This window comes from Leptonotus elevatus, chromosome 8 (assembly GCF_054856555.1).
Source record: "Leptonotus elevatus isolate MCC_2025b chromosome 8, RoL_Lele_1.0, whole genome shotgun sequence".
Classification (NCBI taxonomy): Eukaryota; Metazoa; Chordata; class Actinopteri; order Syngnathiformes; family Syngnathidae; genus Leptonotus; species Leptonotus elevatus.
This window is the reverse complement of record NC_141246.1, coordinates 18,829,238-18,844,347: the sequence shown is the minus strand read 5'-3', so window position 1 is coordinate 18,844,347 and position 15,110 is coordinate 18,829,238. Positions and strand designations below refer to the sequence as shown.

Here is a 15,110-nt window from a genome sequence, read left to right as displayed (position 1 = left end):
TAGTTAGCAAGATAGATAGTGAGTGAGAGAAGAAAAAGAGAGCAAGAGAGAGAGAGAGAGGAAAAAAGAGAGCTTTAGCTTGCTTGCTACAGCAGCTAGCTAGTTAGCAAGATAGAGAGAGAGAGAGAGAGAGAGAAGAAAAAAATATTTAGCTTTCTAGAGAGAGATTTAGCTTGCTAGCTACAGTAGCTAGCTAGTTAGCAAGATAGAGAGAGAAGAAAAAAGATTTAGCTTGCTAGCTACATTAGCTAGCTAGTTAGCTAGAGAGATTTAGCTTGTGAGAGAGAGGGAGGGAGAGAGGATTTAGCTTGCTTGCTAGTTAGCAAGAGAGAGAGAGAGATTTAGCGTGCTAGCTAGCTAGTTAGGCTGCAGGAGGGCGGCCAATAATGGTATCGGTCACCGGCGTGAGTACCGATACCTTAAAATAAGACTGGTATTGGCAACGATACCAGTCACCCATCATAGTCAGGATGATACCACCTCTACCTCAATTTGGGCCAAGAAAAACCCTATACGAGTGCTTCCCTGCAAACGTGCATAGTGCAGCAGTCGGGTTGAAGTGGAATGAAGATGAAATGATGTAATTATGCAATGTTTTGGTCACTCTTTGATGTTGTGAATTTCATGCGGTGATGAAAGATGACACGTCACGTCATCAACGCGTCACAAATGAAGCGTCTGCCTGACTCCCATGATTCTCTTTTAATTAGGATGAAGTTCCACTCAAATATGGGCTATGAAATATACTTGATAATGAAAAGATGATCATGTCATTGGGATGGTCCAGATAGATAGAGAGAGAGATTTAGCTTGCTAGCTACAGTAGCTAGCTAGTTAGCAGGATAGATAGTGAGTGAGAGGAGATAGAGAAGAAAAAAAGAGAGCTTTAGCTTGCTTGCTACAGCAGCTAGCTAGTTAGCAAGATAGAGAGAGAGAGAGAAGAAAAAATATTTAGCTTGCTAGAGAGAGATTTAGCTTGCTAGCTACAGTAGCTAGCTAGTTAGCAAGATAGATAGCGAGTGAGAGAAGAAAAAGAGAGTGAGAGATAGAGAGAGAAGAAAAAAGAGCTTTAGCTTGCTTGCTACAGCAGCTAGCTAGTTAGCAATATAGAGAGAGAGGGAGAGAGAGAAGAAAAAAGATTTAGCTTGCTAGAGAGATTTAGCTTGCTAGCTACAGTAGCTAGCTAGTTAGCAAGATAGATAGTGAGTGAGAGAAGAAAAAGAGAGCAAGAGAGAGAGAGAGAGGAAAAAAGAGAGCTTTAGCTTGCTTGCTACAGCAGCTAGCTAGTTAGCAAGATAGAGAGAGAGAGAGAGAGAGAGAGAGAGAGAAGAAAAAAATATTTAGCTTTCTAGAGAGAGATTTAGCTTGCTAGCTACAGTAGCTAGCTAGTTAGCAAGATAGAGAGAGAAGAAAAAAGATTTAGCTTGCTAGCTACATTAGCTAGCTAGTTAGCTAGAGAGATTTAGCTTGTGAGAGAGAGGGAGGGAGAGAGGATTTAGCTTGCTTGCTAGTTAGCAAGAGAGAGAGAGAGATTTAGCGTGCTAGCTAGCTAGTTAGCAAGAGAGAGAGAGAGAGAGATTTAGCTTGTTAGCTAGTTAGCAAGATGGATGGATAGGTCAGTCATGTCATGTCATGTATCGTGATCTATTTTTGTGTAACATTCACACTGGCTAACTTCTCTGACAGAGAATAAATCTCCCCCACGGCCGTTTGGACTGAACCACTCGGACTCTCTGAACAGGAGCGATCGAATAGATGCCATCACTCCCACTTTGGGCAGCAGCAACAATCAACTCAACTCCTTTCTGCAGATCTACGTACCCGACTACTCGGTCAGAGCGTGCTCAGACCTGTATTTTCTAAAGGTGAGTCGAACGGACCGACCCTTTTCACCATGTGTGCTTGTTTGCTGTTAGCACCAAAAGGTTCCACGAATTTGATGACATTGAGGGTTTGAGTGGTGATCTGATGACAATTTGGTCATATATGGTCAAGACACACACCTGAATCATATAAATCGTGATGATACGCCCATGATTGGCTGCAGGGAATTTAGGCTTTGAATTTCAAATCAGTAGTCGACTGAATTAGAAGAATGAATCGAGCATGTATGGTCCGCACTGTCCTTTCGCACCAGTCAGTGATCCCAAAATGAATCCCAACCTTCTTTCTGTGACCTATGACCCGCTGCCTCTATCCTAGGTAACACGGCAGCAGTACCAGAACGCCGTGATGGCGTCGCGCATGGACAAGACGCCGCAGTCCACGGACAGCGAGTTCACCAAGATCGAGTTCACGCTGAACGACACCCCCGCCGCCTTCACCGGCAGCGCCGCCCCCACCACGGCCATGACGGTGGTCTTGACCAACGAGGGGTCCCACCTTCTCAATCAGCAGTACAATTGCGTGAGCAGGAGCAACCACAGCGGGCAACACGAGGGGCTCATCTAGCCCCGCCGCCTTCCTGTCTGACGGACTCACGGTGCAAGCGGGGGCGGCTCCAGGTGAGGGAACGCGGGGGACTGCCCCCCCCCCCCCCGGTGGAGGGGGGATGCTACTACACCTTGTTAAGCCGGTGCTGTGACTGAGCTTCCTTTTGGGACGTTTTGACACTTTGATAGCGGTAAATTGGACGAAAGGACATCAGCCTGCATGCCAACCTGCCCACACACACACACACACACACACTATATTTTCCACTCAGGCCAAAGACCTTGGTCCCCCCCCCCCCTTTTTTTTTTAACACACACTCCCAAACAAATCCCCCCTTTTGCATCTTTCAGGGAAACTCAGTGGACATTTGATCCCATCAACATGGACTCCAGAGAGCAAAGGTTTGGCCAAGACTGCACCAAAAACCGCTTTGAGAGAAACCATGACATCATCAACCAAGAATGTTTTCCTGTATTTATTTATTTTATAATATTGTATGTATATATAAAGATATATATGTGTATGCGTGGAGATATGGTGTGACATTAAAGTCGTACCAGAGAGGACATGCTACATATATGGAGTTAAACATCCATTCGTGTATATGAGGGGGTGAAGGTCTTTTACAGATACAGTATGTACATTGCAGATTGTCTTATTTTTACTATTGTGTATTCTAAATTGGGCTTTTTCACCTTAAAAAAAAATCACACTATTGCCTTTAAGAAAATAAATCAACCTTAATTATTTTTAACAAAGTGCAATGAAGAGAAATTTATTTAAGAGATGATTAATATTAATAATACAGAAAATGTACTGTATTGTAAATTGACAGATATATTTGTATGTATGCTCTGTGTGTATTTGTATGTTTGCGTTTAAAATATGTGACCCCCCACCCCCACCCAGCATCTATATGCAAATTTGCCTTCATGTCTAATTGGAGATTGTGACAAGTCCACTGCACGTTCAAGTGTGAGTTGTGATGCATTGCGGGAACTTCCGCTGACGTCAACGTGGAAGCGCCAATGCAAGTTAAGTCATGTCAAAGAGTGTTTTTGTTTGTTTTGTTTTTTGCCAATTTTACGCTTAATCAAACTTGACTATTGCACAGTATTAATGACCTCATCTAACATGTTGAGCAACGTCAACGTCACAGGAAGAAACCTCGACATGAAAAATGTCTACGGATGACACCGCATTCCTGATCCACGCTATTTTGTGACACTCCAGAACCGAGCCTGATCTGAGCTCATAAAGGCTTTTTTGTTTTGTTTTTTTGACAGCAGTGAATGTGAGAAGAGTGTTGTGGCGGCTATCACAATGCAGATCATAATCCATGTTTAATAACTCTTTAGTTACGTCAGAGCTGTTGTTTCACATCTGCTGTGGCTGCCATTAAAAGATTTACATTGATTTGTTTCACTTTAATGGTTCCATTTTATATTGTCTTTTACAGTTTTAAATGTTCTTTTTTTTATTATCAATTATTCATTATGCTGCATATGTATGACTCGGGCAAAAAGCCTACTACGACATCTAGGATCTTTATTAACCTTTTGTGATAGACCAACACAATGTAGCACATATTTGTGAAATGGAATGAAAATCCCACTGAGTACCTATGACAAGGCTTAATTATTTATTTTTTTATCTGCCTAACATTTCAAAAACGATATATTTCCATTTCACTCCACAATTATACTTGTGTTAAATCATGTCTCAATACAACACGTTGAAGTTTGTGGTTGTAAAGTGCCAAAATATGAAAAGGTTCGTGGGGTAATGAATACTTTTTCATGGCACGTAATGTTCCTTTTGTTTAAAATGTCACTACATTTTGGGGGATTGGGAGTAAATGCGTTTTCGAGCCAAAATAATCCGAATAATATGGCCCACTTGACACCGGAAACAATCGACATAAGTACAGTAACGAAATATTTTGTCATGTCCCATCATTGATTTTTAACTACTCAATTTTGAACACAGAATGAGAAGAATGAAAGTGAATTTTGTTTTTTTATTTAACCGTGCATGTACTGTTTATTACCGGTAGAAAGCGCTGTTTCTACTACATTAAAACACGGGCGTGTATCCCATTGCTGCTGGGCCTCACCGGTATCCCCACGCACGGCCACACACTGTTGTCAGATGTTTTCACGCCGACAGTGAGTAATAAGTAAAAAATATCTTAACGTCTCACCAACGAATGCTTGGCAGTTTTTCTCTCTCTCGAGTTTTTCATCCTAGAGAGAGACTGTGTGTGTCTGGATAAAAGGTAGGCTAGTGAATGATTAATGAAAACAGTAGATAGTGTAATCTCAGTGCTTGAAAAGTGCTTCTGAGAAATAACTTGCATAATATTGTCCATGTATTTCCACAAACAGGAAGTTCAAAAAAGACTATTTAGGCTCCATTTTTTACGTTTGCATTCAAAAGAACAAATACTGCCTTTAAAGTCACTGGGTTGAGAATAAGGTGGATATTGTTTACGTGATGACACATTCGTAAGGTTATTGTTACCATGAAGGCATGCCGGAAAAAAATATTAAATTAACACTTGAGGCATTACACTGCAAACACGTAAATCGAACCCCAAATTTAATTTAATTAATTGTTCTTTGTCTGCCAGTTCTTCTTTCCAGGCACTTTTTGTTTTTTTGCATTTCAACATTATTCACATAACATGTTGCTAAAAGTTTGGTTATCTGAACGTTTAGCTATACATTTTTTTAAGAACTTGCAACATCAAATTTTCCTGTTCTATGGGCAGATAATTTTGCTGAAATTAATATATTGCTCATTTCATTACTTTTATTCCCCTTATTTCTGCATCTTGTAAGTCTATACACGTTCAAATTGTGTTTACCAGGGAATTCTTTTTTCATTTTTTTGTTTTTTGCAAAGATTTTTTCATATTTAGTGGCTTATAGGTGCAGGTATTTTAAACAGGATCATTGGCTACATATTTTAACAAGGGTCACCAACCTTTTTAAAAGCTACCTCAATTCATTTCAACATTCCTAGAAAATCACAATGTCCCATCACTGGCAAGCTATTTTTTTTTTTAGAACAGGCCCTCAAGTAATCCATGTGACCCAATATATCATAATTATATACAATGTTAAATATACCTTCAGTCTCATAGATGAAAAGTTCTGGATTTGAATCACGACAGTCGACACGGGCCTTCTTGTGACGGGTTTACATATTTCCTCATGCTCCCACCCACATTTAAAAAACATGCATGCTATAGATTAAGTGAAGGCTACACTAGTGCGTGTGCGTGACTTGGGCTACAGAAAAGAAGACAAATCTGTGAAAAAACTATGTTTATTATACATTTGTAGGTCATTTCCTTCCGTGCACAAAAAATAGCACGAGCACGAAAACGTAAAAGGATCTGCATAAAAATGAAAGACAAGCGTAGTTTCGAAAATGAGAGATGGCAGTGACATCACACACTGCTAACAAGGATGCATTCAGGGCATCGTGACAGCAGGAAAACGCATTGACTTCAGTTAACTCATTGTCAAAATGCTCAAAGCCTGTGCGGTGTGATACAAAAACGAAGAACCAATGGGAGGCAACACGACGTTCCATTTACAGTTCTATAAAGAGAGACCCTTTCATATGCTAGTTTAGAAAAATAAAAATAATCCCAAAAGTTGTTGATTACAACTAACAATTCCTTACAGCGTTTAACATGTTATTCACATTTTCAATATATATATTTTTTTGTAGTTCCAGCTTGATTTAACAGTTCTTTGTAAACTGCAGTGAACAAATTCCCAAAATGCTTACAGTCAACAAACACTTAAAAAAAAAAGAACGAGATCTCTTCTCACGATCATGTTAAAATTTAGGCAAACTCTTCAGTAGCAAATACTTCATTTAAAGTTCAAGACACAGCTAAACCATAAAATACACCTATTTGTAAAAATTATATTAATAAATAAAACAAAGAAAAAAAAGCTACTGATTTGCCATTTTTCCTACAGTAATTTAATTTAATACGTGTACGTTTGCGTGTCTGGATTACAAAAAGGCAAGAATCGCAAAAGCTGCAAAGTTAACAAAATGAAAGAAAACGACAAGTTCAACGGTTCCAATCGACCTTTTTCCTTCAGTTGAACGGTTTGGGCTCGGCATGAGCCCAAACGGCTTGCGAGATCCCAGGATGCGTTGCATGTCCTTTTGCATAATGAGGCTGCATGTCGTGAGCGACAAACTTTGCACTGCACCAAGTTGTCCAAAAAATAAAATAAAATTCAACACTCAAGTTAGATTTTCCTATAAAAAATACTGCCCTTGGCTTCTTAAGCTGTTTACTTACACCTGACAGCTATTTACAGAAGCGCCACTTCACTGTTGTCATAGCAATGATCAGTTATACAGTATACTGTGTTGTCATTGTTGCTTGGTAACCGGATAAGAGGTCGACGACGGCCACCCCATCACTTTTGGCAAAAAACACGTGAAAAATGTCAAGAAACTCAAACAAACGAAAAGCACGTTGTTCCCATTTTGCATAAAGAATCAATTGTGATGCATCCGATTGCTGCGCATAGCGTGCGGACACGCGCGCGTCATGCTTCCAGCCGGCTTGTCCCGACAGTATGGCCTGAAAAGGTCACGTGGGGGAGTGTCTTCCGTCTACTGATGACAACTGAAAATTTGAGTCGAATCGATTTCGAAAAACAACAATGAAAAAGCACGTTTCATTTTTGAAGGAGCCATCATGCGTGCGGTTGTGTGACGGTCGTGTGATCCTGTTGTCTGCTGGTCTGTCAAGTACGGACACACACAGGCAAACTAGAAAACCCTCAATCGACTTCATTCCTCCTCTTCCTCTTCTTCCTCGTCATCGTCTTCATCGTGGCAGTGCGTGATCTCCTGCGGGGTTTGCGGGAACAAGTTGGGAGGTTTGATCTCGCTGAAGGAGCGCGTCAGCTGGTTGCGTTTGCACTCCAACTCTTTGCAGTCGCTACAGTGGTTGCGGTTGCGCGTGGCCAGCGGCGACTCGGCGTCGATGTCCACGTGCGCGTGCTCCACCGTCGACTCGTGGGGCATCTGAGGAGCACATCGACGGAAGTGGGGAGAAAAAAAAAACTTTAGCCGTTAGTAGCAGACTAGCGAGCAGAAGCGAGCGGGAACGGTTAGCAACAGTGGCTAGCAAGAGCTCACTGGAGGGGCTAACAAGAGCCGCTAGCTGGAGAAGCTAGCATAAGATAGCGAGAGGGAGGCAAGCTGAATGACGAGACTGGGTGTTGCCAACAACCTCACGATACGATACATATCACAATATTTTACATTCATTTACTTGCATTTTTAGTGTAACACTTATATGTATACCTAAATGATATGTTATGCTGGATGGCAAAAATGTTTTTGTTAGCAGCTCTTCTGGTTTGCCACCAGGCGGCATGACTGGTCCAAATGTGCACGCACTGCAGAGCAAGGAGCAGCTTTCACAGTCACACCGGGAACATTTATGAATAGGCATGAGCCGATATGAGTAAAAATATCAAAGTATTACAATTACAGCTCTAAAATGTTTCAATATTTGGGGAAATAAGAGCATTTTTTTCAAGTAACGCGTTCTATTTTGTTTTTAAACAAAAATAAAGAAAAATTGGTACATTTAGAAACATGTAACATGTTAAGTTTATAAGTAAATAAATGTTTATTCTTCCTCTGTTTAAATTTGTCTTAGAAAGACACAGTATCCAATCACTGATGGGCTATTTTTAAAACAGACTTACACTCTTTTTTATTTATATTTAAATAAGTAGGCTACAATGCAAACTAAACACCTAAAGCGCTTATGTCACTTTCTTCTAAAGTAGTAGTAAGTTGGGGGAAAAGAAAAATCACAATAACATTACAAGAACACAGTTGCTATTTTAAGAGAAAACTGATGGTTAAAACATTACAAGTGTGTATGGCTGTGTAAGATTAAAGGGATCATTTACTTATTTAGCCACTTTCAGCAGCAAAATGTTCATATTTTGTCTATAAATCAATCAATAACACCTGTTATCTGGGTTTGGTCATGTGACATTGGCACACTGAGCAGTGATTGGTTGTTACCCGAATCCTGAGCATTGTGAAGTCCTTTTCAGTCGACAGCAAGTTGCACAATTGCCTTTGTAACGGTATCAATAAGACATAAAAAATAATGAAGTTATCCGATTAATTGCAGGCAAAATATGCCGGTTTTTTTGACTGCTGAAAATGGCTAAATAAGGAAAGTCTCCCTTAACGTGATGAAGAATCTCAAGCTAAATCTTTTAAGCTCCACAGTCAGCCCTTCTGTACGGCTCCTGCGAGTGTCAATTCCCCCCCTCGCCCAGGTGTGCGTACTCACGAGCACGTGTGCGGCTCTGAAGAGGTAACTGAACGGATAGTAGAGCAGGTTGATGAAGGAGGCTGCGTAGAGGTCGGCGTAGCGCATCACTTGGGAGGCAAACAGAGTCTGCCTGGAGCCGCTGCGGAAAAGGCTCCCCATCATGCCGTAGCACATGTCCATGTCATGGGTGACTTTCTGAAGAAGAGGAGAATAACTCGACTTGTGAATGTAGATCTGGAGAGAGCAGGGTTGATCAACCTCACAGATATAATAATGTGCAGGAGATGCTTGGGGAGAGCAATGATAAAAATTCAACTAAAATTGAACGTATATTCTTTATAATTAAATTCATTATACAAATTAAACTAAAATGTCTGGTTGTAATTTTTGTTTCATCTTTTTAAGTTCAGACAAGACAGGAATAGGCCACATAGACAAATGTGTGTGTGGTTATCCATTAACTCATTCACTGCCATTGACGACTATAGACGTAAAAAATTCATGTGAACTATTTCTATTAGTTAAACATTTTTTTCATTTCCTTTTTTATGAAAACCTAGAATTTTTTTATTGTACATTTATAACAGATATAAAATTATCATGCGATTAATTACGATTAAACGGCCCTTATTTTTTATATATATTTTTAAAATTAGGCCCGTCGGGCGATTACATTTTTTAATTGTAATTAATCACATGACTTCACTAGTCCATCCATCCATTTTCTGTACCGCTTGTCCTCACAAGGGTCGCGGGGGTTGCTGGAGCCTATCCCAGCTGGCTTCGGGCAGTAGGCGGGGTACACCCTGAACTGTTTGCCAGCCAATCGCAGGGCACACAGAGACGAACAACCATACTCACAATCACACCTATGGACAATTCACCTGCCATGCATGTTTTTGGAATGTGGGAGGAAACCGGAGTACCCGGAGAAAACCCACGCAAGCACGGGGAGAACATGCAAACTCCACCCAGGAAGGCCGAAGCCCGGACTTGATGTCACAACCTTTACTAGTTTTATATTAAATTGTATATCTGTTCTAAATTTACAATATTTTTTTCCTAGGTTTTCATACTCTTGTTAGCAAAAGTGGTAGAATTTTTTTTTTAACTAATAGAAATAGTTTAAATGAATTGTTGACGTCTATAGCCGTCAATCGCAGTGAATGAGTTAATAGTGCGTGATCTTCCAGCATCCGCACGCAGTCATTTTTAGACAAACTGGACGGAGTTACATCACGCTTAACAAACACACACTACATGTGACAGCATGTGGGACAGACCCTGTCCTCTCGTGTCGTTATGGAAACGGAGGCGATTAAAGCTGTACCTTGACTCTTCTCTGGATTGTGCTGATATCGGGCCTCTCGTTGCTGCTGCTGTCCAAATGTCTGCGGGAGAACAATGTGACGTGATTAACTCATTCACTGCCATTGACGGTTATAGACGTCAAAAAATCATTTGAACTACATTTTTTTTCTCCACTTTTATTAACAAGAGTATGAAAACCTATAATTTTTTTATTGTACATTTAGAACAGATTTAAAATTTGTGATTAATCGTGAGTTAACTCATGAAGTCATGCAATTAATTACGATTTTAACTGCCCGACGCTCCTAATTTTTTATTGTAATTAATCGCATGACTTCAATAGTTAACTCACGATTAATCATAAATTTGATATCTGTTCTAAGTGTACAATACATTTTTTCTAGCTTTTCATACTCTTGTTAACAGAAGTGGAAAAACATGTTAAACTAATAGAAATAGTTCAAATGAATTTTTGACGTCAATAGCCGTCAATGGCAGTGAATGAGTTAAGATCGGAGACAATGGGTGGGTGAGGTGTTATCAGTTTGCTAAAGAGGCTGACGCATTAGCAAACGCAGCGTTTCAGCCCACTCCTTTAGACTTCACACTCTCGACCCCGAGGACTTCGTGATAAACGTGCCCACACACAAACAGATGTGAATTCTGCAGAACGGTGGAATCAGCGCAAGAGGTTTGGAAGAGTTCGAGAGTCTTACTTGTAGAGTTCTGCCAAGAAAATATCCAGGCCTTGCAGTTCTTCAAACAAAGCTGAGAGAGGAAAAAAACAAAACATGATCAGCATCACTGCTCATGTGCATGACCATGACAATAACTATGTCAAAAGTCATGTGCCTAATCTCATTTTATCATCTGCTACGCATTACAATGTTATTTCAGCTGGTCAAGGCCAAGCAGATTTCAGTTCCACTAAATGCAATGGAACAAATATGTTCATAAAGCTTCTTTTTTTCTTTTTTTTCTCCCGGCCTCACAGCTCTTGTCGGTCCACACGTGCAACTCCTGGGCAAGCTCAGGTATGACCAGGAAGGTCCTCCAGCCTTGGCGCTTCTTGGACTTGAGTATGTCTCCAAAGATATGGTCCCCGATGTACACAATGTCTTTGCCTTTGGCCCCGAGCAAGTCGCACACGATGTCCGAGGAACCTGTGGTGAAGTATCGCGACATCACACAGGGAGCGACCGCAAAACATCCTGACACCACGTGAGATGTCTTACCTCCAGAGTAAACAATACCGTGCTGCAGGGGTCCTGTGTAGGTGCCAATCTTGAGTCGCCCTGTGGTCTGAGGAGAATTTCAAATACATAAGTCATCGGGTTTTAGATACAATTTCGCGATGCGTCACACGGGAAAGTTGTACTTAAAAAGAAAGAAAACCTCGAGGTTGCTCTATAGCAGGGGTTAGCAACCTTTCCTGTCAAAAGAGCCATTTTAGGTCAAATAAATAACAAAAAATCGGTCTGGATTAGAGCTGCACCATAACAGGAAATATGCAGCATCCATTGACATTCATTTTCTTCTACCTTTCGTCTTTTGTTTTGGGATATTTTGAGTGTGTGAAAATTTTCAGACATAGTTCATGCATTTTAATCCTTTTCTGCCTTTTTGTCAAATTTCTGACATTTTTGGCAATTTTCTGCCTCACTTCTTCATTTGTTGGACATTTTATGGCTATTTTTCAACACTTGTTTCTGCCTTTTTGCTATAATTTTTTTGACATTTTTGTGGACATTTTATGGTACTTTTGGGGATTAAACTTTTTTGGTTTAAGACATTTTATACATAGTTTTCTTTTCTTCCTTTAAAAAAAAATCAGTTTTTCTTTTTTTTTTTTTGCAATTTTGTGGACATTAAATAGTCATTTTTGGGATTTCTTCCTTTTTTTTGGGACATTTTATGGTTACTTTTTAAACATTTTCTTTTCTGACTTTTTTTGCAAATTGAATAGTCAACATTATATGGTTATTTTCTGCTTTTCCTCTTCCTATTTTAAGGTCACTTTTTAGACATGTTTAGGTATTTTCTTAAAAACTTTTTCATCTACCATTTGTGTCATTTACTTACAAATTTGGACTGACATTTTTTGATTATTTCATTATTCTTAAAAAAAAATCTAAGTCATTAATTCATTTAAAGAATATTTTATCCATCCAGCCATCCATTTTCTTAACCGCTTGTCCTTACTGGAGCTTCGGGCAGTAGACGGGGTACACCCTGAACTGGTTGCCAGCCAATCGTAAGGCAATATTTTATCAAAAAATTTTTTTTTTAATATGTAAGATTTTTTTTTTTTTTTACTTTTTACAATTTTTTTATATGTCCACAGGGAGCCACAGCAGAGGGACTAAAGGTTCAAGAGCAGCAGGTTGCAGACCCCTGCTCTATAGTCACTTGACACTATATTAGTAGTAATTGAATTACATTATTTTTAAGAGTGAAGAACTTAATTCTCAAGAATATTCCACTGGAACACACAACAATAAATAAAACCAATTATTTAAACAATAAATATACCGTAATAGACAATAAACAGACTTGCCTAAATGTTCAAAAATCATTTGAACACAACAGGATGTAGACAAAGCAAACCAGGAAACACTAGTAACCCCCCCCCCCCAAACTTAAATCACTTCTAAGTTTTTTAGGGGGGTGAATTTTAGCACTGACATTATTGAGAATTTTTTTTGGCATACACACACATTGGCATACAGACCTGTTATATAAGTGCTAATGTTAAGCCCAATCAGCAGTCCCTTAAAATGTTTTTGTTTGCATCACACTTTATCACAACATCCTGTTTCAGCCTCGTTGTTTTGGTGACAAACATCTTTTGGACCAAAACCCAACATGCACTTTTGGGTCATTTTTTTTTCTCTGTGGCCGAATTCTTAGTGCATCCCGGGTCTAAATGAAGATTGAATGGCTTGATCGATTAATAAACTAACTCATTTGAAATTTGGTACATTTCTATTGCGTCATCAAACTGTGAGCTTGATGTCTCCTCACCGTGTCCACTTGTCGGAGGACTGTCCCTTCACCAAAGAAGAGCGGCTTTCTGGCATCCACCAGGATGAGGTCGAAGTAAGACTGCCACGGTCGGTGTGAAGTATCAGGCTGATGTGGACATAAACACACGCACATGCAGAAAGTCACACAATCATATGGATTATTATTTTTATTTTTTTTAAGATGGCTGGCTTCAATATACAAGCCTGCTTATCTTGTATAGATTTGTTTTACACAAGAGAATATTTACCTTTGGACCGTGGGGGAAGTCAAACAGGTAAGTCATGATTTTCTGTGAACAAAGCAAAATCCATCAAGGGGGTTTTAATTTATGGATATTTTTTTACCATCTTAAAAATAAATAAATAAATAAAACTCTCAAATGCGTCTATTCAAAATGATTATTATTGCAGTAAATAAATAAATTGTGACTGGTGACTATACAGTTGTGCTTTAGCCAACAAGTAGCCGGTGTGGCTCATGGTGCGAATATTAATGGCCTTCCTTACATCAGTGTATTTGTAGTCACTGTTGGTAGCCAAAAACACCTTGGCAACTTCATTCATCCGGCTAAGGAGAAGAGGCAACTTTCCCTGGAGGGAATGCAGAAAAACAAAATGAACGGTAAAGCTCTTTACAAAGAAGCCTCCTCAAAGATTCGAGGGGTCGCCTTGATGAATACAAACGACTTACATCTTTCACCACATACTTCTCAAGGTTCTCCACCGTTTTTTCCTTCAGTGTCCCCTGAAATGTAAAAGACATAAAAACTTATACTATATACTATATACTATATATATATATATATATATATATATATACTATATACGATATTCTTAGTCACATACAGTACAACCAAACGTGCTGCCTACATACTATACTCCCTCAACTACTAACCAAATTAACCAGATGTGAAAGCTCAACTATGTGAAATGAGGTTGAACTACTGCTGTACATAAAAGACTAACTCCTAAAATTGATTTTCTCTATTGCCACCAGTAGGTGATTATGTGCATCATGAACATGATCCATCCAGGCAAACTGTGACACTTAACAGGTACTGAAACACAGTTAAGTTGACAGCAGTAAATGCATTTTAGTTTTCACTTGTTTAGTGTTGATATATTTATTTTTGCTTATTTTTCCCCATATTTAATTAAGTTGGCAATTTTGTTTGATTTGCTGTCATACCTCCCTCTTGTGTTCATTTAGGTTAGTCCACCCCCATTTAAGCTACCCGAGTTGTTTGTCTGTAGGTCAGTCTGGTTTGAGTTTGGTTATGTTAAAGTTGATTTTGATTATTAGTTGATAATTGAATTTTTGTTAAATCTTTTTTTTTCTGCTTTCATTAAATGGATTTCTTTGTCTAAAATTGAAACACCTGGTGTCCTTGTCCATGTTTGGTCCACCACAATAACAGCATAAAATCGCAAAAATACGCATTCATTCCATAGGAAAGTAGGTCATCATATCCATATTAATTATTTTCGATGGTATGCATCTAAATTATTATTAAATGTTAAACAGGCATGTGAATAAATAGTCTCAACATGCTACTTGAGCATAACACTTAAATATGAAAATAAGTGATTAGTGAATAATGTAGGTAGAAATTATATAATTTAGCCCTGTAAAAAAAAAACACAGCAATAGCTGATGTGTTTATCAAAATAACTCACCAGGCAGGGTGTAGTTTTGTTTTCTCAGTCTTTTCCTCTCTACGTGTTTGCTTCCTTCTGTGTAGTAGTACTGTGACTGTGACTTGATGAAGATATTACATTTTCTGACCAATTTAGTTAGAAACACAGGTCATTTCATACAATGTAAATCCCAACAGTACATCTTCAAAAATAATAATAAAATAACAGAACGTAATAATATCTCAGATGTTAAATTTTGGAGTATTTTAATGCTGATCATTCTTTTTTTTTCTTCCCCTTTTTACTTTGCATAATGAGCAAAACTTAATTCACTTGTGTTACTTAATAAA

General features: G+C 38.9%; 2 protein-coding genes across 2 annotated transcripts in view; one reads left to right on the top strand and one right to left on the bottom strand.

Annotated features, from left to right (window-relative positions):
* cnnm2b (cyclin and CBS domain divalent metal cation transport mediator 2b) overlaps window positions 1-3,849 on the top strand; it is a 61,506-nt gene extending 57,657 nt beyond the window's left edge. Inside the window, 2 exon segments of the mRNA XM_086081920.1 lie at window positions 1,687-1,865; window positions 2,203-3,849. Of these exon segments, the coding sequence (XP_085938046.1) occupies window positions 1,687-1,865; window positions 2,203-2,451 (428 nt within the window). The 3' untranslated portion in view covers window positions 2,452-3,849.
* A 1,899-nt stretch (window positions 3,850-5,748) lies between these two features.
* The window catches only part of nt5c2b (5'-nucleotidase, cytosolic IIb), a 31,327-nt gene continuing 21,965 nt past the window's right edge, over window positions 5,749-15,110 (bottom strand). Inside the window, exons 9-18 of the mRNA XM_086081902.1 lie at window positions 13,814-13,867; window positions 13,630-13,713; window positions 13,371-13,412; window positions 13,121-13,228; window positions 11,332-11,398; window positions 11,089-11,259; window positions 10,813-10,864; window positions 10,116-10,176; window positions 8,804-8,980; window positions 5,749-7,506 (exon numbers count right to left, since the gene is read on the bottom strand). Of these exons, the coding sequence (XP_085938028.1) occupies window positions 7,270-7,506; window positions 8,804-8,980; window positions 10,116-10,176; window positions 10,813-10,864; window positions 11,089-11,259; window positions 11,332-11,398; window positions 13,121-13,228; window positions 13,371-13,412; window positions 13,630-13,713; window positions 13,814-13,867 (1,053 nt within the window). The 3' untranslated portion in view covers window positions 5,749-7,269. The remainder of the gene's footprint in view (window positions 7,507-8,803; window positions 8,981-10,115; window positions 10,177-10,812; window positions 10,865-11,088; window positions 11,260-11,331; window positions 11,399-13,120; window positions 13,229-13,370; window positions 13,413-13,629; window positions 13,714-13,813; window positions 13,868-15,110) is intronic.